The 4,905-nt window shown below is 53.4% G+C and overlaps 1 protein-coding gene across 1 annotated transcript; it reads left to right on the top strand.

Moving 5' to 3' along the window:
• The first annotated feature begins 381 nt into the window (after positions 1 to 381).
• On the top strand, positions 382 to 4,148 carry LOC122017212 (brassinosteroid LRR receptor kinase BRI1-like). The gene has a single exon (XM_042574768.1). The coding sequence runs from the start codon at positions 429 to 431 to the stop codon at positions 4,026 to 4,028; it is 3,600 nt and encodes a 1,199-aa protein (XP_042430702.1). The 5' UTR covers positions 382 to 428; the 3' UTR covers positions 4,029 to 4,148.
• The last annotated feature ends 757 nt before the right edge of the window (positions 4,149 to 4,905 follow it).

The following is a 4,905-nucleotide window of genomic DNA, read 5'->3' as shown; positions in this document are numbered from 1 at the left end:
GAAAATAATACTATTTTTAGTACTCTTTATGATAATCTTAAAATTATGATACTTATTTTAGTAAATAAATAAATATAGCCGCTTCTTTTTGGTAAAAAAAACATAAATCATGGTCTATTTAATTTTTGCTCATAATTTTTCATGACCATCCAAAATTATTCTAATCGATTAGTTTTAGAAAAAATCCTTCGAATATATTGCAGGTAAATTTTATATGTCTGATAAATCATTTATAGAATCTTACAGCTACACCCTATCCCTAGGGACAATTTCCCCATCTCTCGTATCCGAATGCACTCGATTTCTCACAAAATCTAAACATCCCACACCGCCGCCGCCGCCGCACGGTGGGACGCTGACCTTGTGCCCAACCCAACCCACATGGGGGAAGAAGAGGAAGAAGATGCGTTTGGGATCATCAATAAATAATGTGTGTGTTCCTTACCAAGCCAGTCCTGCCAGGGTACACGCCATGTGACCCCACACTGCTCCCCAGCTGTTCTTGCTCCTCCTCTTCTATTTCTTCCTCTTCTTCTCTTCTCCAACTCTCCTTCTTCACTTCCTCCTCCCATTCTTTTCCCTTTCGCGGCCTTCACTGCCTGCCTCGTTCAACGGCACTAACGGAAGCGGAAGCAACAGCAGCCATGAGAAGAAGAAGGCTCCGCGTCTCTTCCCTCTTCCTCCTCGTTTTCTGTTTCGTCATGGCGCCGGCTGCGGCTGATGATTTGGAGCTTTTAATCGCCTTCAAGGCCTCGATCCCCGACCCTCAGATTCTCCGGACCTGGTCCGCCGGCCAGTCGTCCCCGTGCTCCTTCGCCGGCGTCTCCTGCGACTCCCGTGGCCGCGTCGCCGCCCTCGACCTCCGCGGCGTCTCCCTCGACGCCGAGTTCCGCGCCGTGGCCTCTTCCCTCCTGCCGCTCGCCGGCCTCCGGAGGCTCTCCCTCCGCGCAGTCAATCTCACCGGGACGCTAGCCGACGGCGGGGCCGCTCGCTGCGGCCGCCTGCTCGCCGAGATCGACCTCGCCGACAACCAGCTTCGTGGCTCCCTCGCCGATGCCCGCGGCCTCGCCGCGCTCTGCTCCGGGTTGAAATCGCTCGATCTCTCTCGCAACTCCATCGGCGGGGTTCTTCCGCCTTCGGCGGCGGCCCCCGCCGCCGGCTTCGGGATGCTCAAAAGTCTTGACCTTTCGTTCAACAAGGTCTCCGGCCCGGACGACCTTGGGTGGTTGTTTTCCAGCCTCGCCGGCCTCCGCCGTCTCGACCTCGTCGGCAACCGGCTTAATGCCGGGATCCCGGCGATTGGCAACTGCTCCAGTCTGCAACATCTGGACCTCTCCTCCACCGGCCTGATCGGCGAGCTCGGCGAGGGGGTCTTCGCCGGATGCCAGAGCTTAGTTTACCTCAACCTCTCCTCCAACCACCTCGCCGGTACTCTCCCCTCTAATATCTCCTCCAGCTCTTCCCTAACATCCGTCAGTCTCTCCAACAACAACTTCTCCGGCGAGATCCCGATGGCTACCTTCGCCTCCATGCCCGACCTCAAATCCCTAGAGCTCGCCTTCAACTACTTCAATGGCGGCCTCGGCGAGTCGATCGAGGAGATGCCGCAGCTCCGGCTGCTCGACCTTAGCTCCAACAACTTGACGGGGGCGATCCCATTGGGGTTATGTGCGAACCCGAGCTTCGCACTGGAGGAGCTCTACCTGCAGAACAACCGCCTCTCCGGCTCGATCCCTGAATCGTTGAGCAATTGTACCAATCTTGTCTCCCTCGATCTCAGCCTCAACTACATCTCCGGCACCATCCCCGCCAGGTTGGGCTCCCTCTACTCCCTCCGTGATCTCATCCTGTGGCAGAACTCGCTGGAGGGCGAGATCCCCGCCGAGCTCTCCTCCATCCCCACGCTGGAGAACCTCATCCTCGACAACAACGGTCTCACCGGCACGATTCCGGCCGGGCTCGCCGACTGCGCCAATCTCAACTGGATCTCCTTGTCGAGCAACCGCCTGAGCGGCCCTATCCCCTCTTGGATCGGCCAGCTGCGGAACTTAGCCATCTTGAAGCTAGACAACAACTCCTTCACCGGCCCTATCCCGCCGGAGCTAGGCGAGTGCAAGAGCCTGATTTGGCTCGACCTCAACAGCAACCAGCTCAACGGCTCCATCCCTCCCGCCCTCGCTAAGCAGTCCGGCAAGATCGCCGTCGGGTTAGTCACCGGAGAGCGGTTTGTTTATCTCCGCAACGACGGCATCAGCGACCGGTGCCGCGGGACGGGCAGCCTGCTGGAGTTCGCCGGGATCCGGCAGGATGACCTCAACCGGTTGCCCAGCCACCGGTTCTGCAACTTCACCAGGGTCTACATTGGAAGCATGGGATACACCTTCAACAACAACGGCTCCATGATCTTCCTCGATCTCTCCTTCAACCAGCTGAGCGGCGAGATACCCTCGGAGATTGGGCAAATGTACTATCTCATCATCCTCAACCTCGGCCACAATTCGCTCTCCGGGCTAATCCCTTCGGAGCTCGGCAACCTACGGTTCGTCGCCGTGCTCGACCTCTCCTACAACGCTCTCGAGGGCCCGATTCCTTGGTCCTTCTCGCACCTCGCCATGCTGTCGGAGATCAACCTCTCCAACAACAAGCTCAACGGGACGATACCGGAATTAGGACCACTGCCGACCTTCTCGCCTAACGGGTACGAGAACAACTCGGGACTATGTGGACTGCCTCTCCCGCCGTGCCAAAGCCATGCCAGCGTCGACACCGGCGCCCAGAACCAAAGCACTCACCGGAGACGAGCCTACGTCGCCGGAAGCGTCACGATGGGAGTTTTTGTTAGCCTCTTCTGCATTTTCGGCCTGGTCATCGTCGTCGTCGAGAACAGGAAGAGACAGAGGAAAGACAGAGGCTTCGACGACAACTCGAGAGACATATACATCGACAGCCATTCCTTCTCCGCCACCGGCGGAATCTCCAATTGGAAGCTGGCCGCTCTGACCAAGGAGACCGTCGTCATCAACCTCACCGCATCTGAGAAGCCGCTTATGAAGCTCACTCTGGCAGATCTCGTGGACGCCACCAACGAATTTCACAACGATTGCTTGATCGGCTCCGGCGGATTCGGGGACGTCTACAAGGCTCAGCTTAAGGACGGGAACATCGTCGCCGTGAAGAAATTGATACACGTCAGCGGCCAGGGCGACCGCGAGTTCACCGCCGAGATGGAAACAATCGGCAAAGTGAAGCACCGCAACCTGGTTCCTCTGCTCGGTTACTGCAAGGTGGAAGAGGAGCGGCTCTTGGTGTACCAGTACATGAAGCACGGCAGCCTCGACGACGTGCTGCACAAGAGGAACAAAGGGTGCATCAAATTGAGCTGGGCGGCACGGCGGAAGATCGCCGTGGGCGCGGCCAGGGGGCTGGCCTTCCTCCACCACAACTGCATCCCCCACATCATCCACCGGGACATGAAGTCCAGCAACGTCCTGCTCGACGACGACTCGGAAGCCAGGGTGTCCGACTTCGGCATGGCGAGGATGATGAACGTGGTGGACACGCACTTGAGCGTGTCCACGTTGGCGGGCACGCCGGGGTACGTGCCGCCGGAGTACTACCAGAGCTTCCGGTGCACCACCAGGGGCGACGTGTACAGCTACGGCGTCGTACTGCTGGAGCTCCTCACCGGCCGGCCGCCGACAGACTCGCCGGAGTTCGGGGACAACAACAACCTGGTGGGCTGGGTGAAGCAGCACCCGAGGCACCGTATCCGGGACGTGTTCGACCCGGAGCTACTGGCGGAGCAGCCGAGCATAGAACCGGAGCTCTGCGAGCACCTCAAGATCGCCTACGCTTGCCTGGACGAGCGACAAATGCGGCGGCCGACAATGTTGAAGGTCATGGCCATGTTCAAGGAGATACAGGCGTCGGGTTCGACCGTCGAAACGCCGGCGACCCTGAAGGAAGAAGGCACACTCGTCGAAGAGCCGCACTCGAGCTTCAAGGAAGAAGAAGACAAATTCTTCTAAGGTCCAATTTTTTTTTTTTTTCCATTATTGCGGCGGCAGCAAGGAAAATTGAATTCGTCTAAGATTTTTCTTTGCTTCTTTTGTCATGTACATACAAAGTGAAATATTTTCTTGTCATAATATCAGTGCCTAATTATCCACCACGGCTTTCATTAATTAACAAGATCGATCATCATCTATTCATCTTGTTCTTCCGCCTTAATTAAGACTTTACTCTCTCTGGTCAAAGGTTCCTCGCTGCTGCCTTTTGTCGTCTTCCGCATTTCATCATCTTGGTCGTGCACTGCCCCCACGTGATTCTGACACCGTGCGTGGTTAATTAGGAACGAACGCCATTAAAAAAGCCAGCGTATTTAATTAAAATCTTCAAAGCACGGCTGCCGAGACAACGTTGCGTGATTCATTTACTATTCACTCACTAATTCAAACTCTTAATGAAACGCATGTATTTCGATAATTTATTAAAGAAAGCAGGTAGAGATATAAATTTACTCAATGTTGATATTTATTAAAGAATATATATTGTTAAGTACATTTTTTATTTTATCTTATCATAATTTGACTTTTTTTATGATTTTTTTTCTCCATTATATTTCTCTCTTCTTTTTGTTAATCGATGAACATATGAATAACATTAGTCAATTTTTTAATAATATTTTAATACATTTGAAAAAATAAAAATAAACAATGAATAGCATATTTGAACTCTTTGAAATTTTAGAAATTCATTGGAACTAAAATGAGTGTAATCGGAGTTCTCTAGGTCGATCAGTGGGTTTCGATCAAAACTCACTAATGGACCTAGAGAGCACCGATTGCATCCATTTCAGTTTCTATGAATTTCTGAAATTACAAAGAGTTCAAATATGATGTTCAT

Source organism: Zingiber officinale, chromosome 8B, assembly GCF_018446385.1.
Source record: "Zingiber officinale cultivar Zhangliang chromosome 8B, Zo_v1.1, whole genome shotgun sequence".
NCBI classification, from domain to species: domain Eukaryota; kingdom Viridiplantae; phylum Streptophyta; class Magnoliopsida; order Zingiberales; family Zingiberaceae; genus Zingiber; species Zingiber officinale.
Note: the sequence above shows the minus strand (reverse complement) of the source record. Positions and strands in the feature narration are given on the sequence as shown.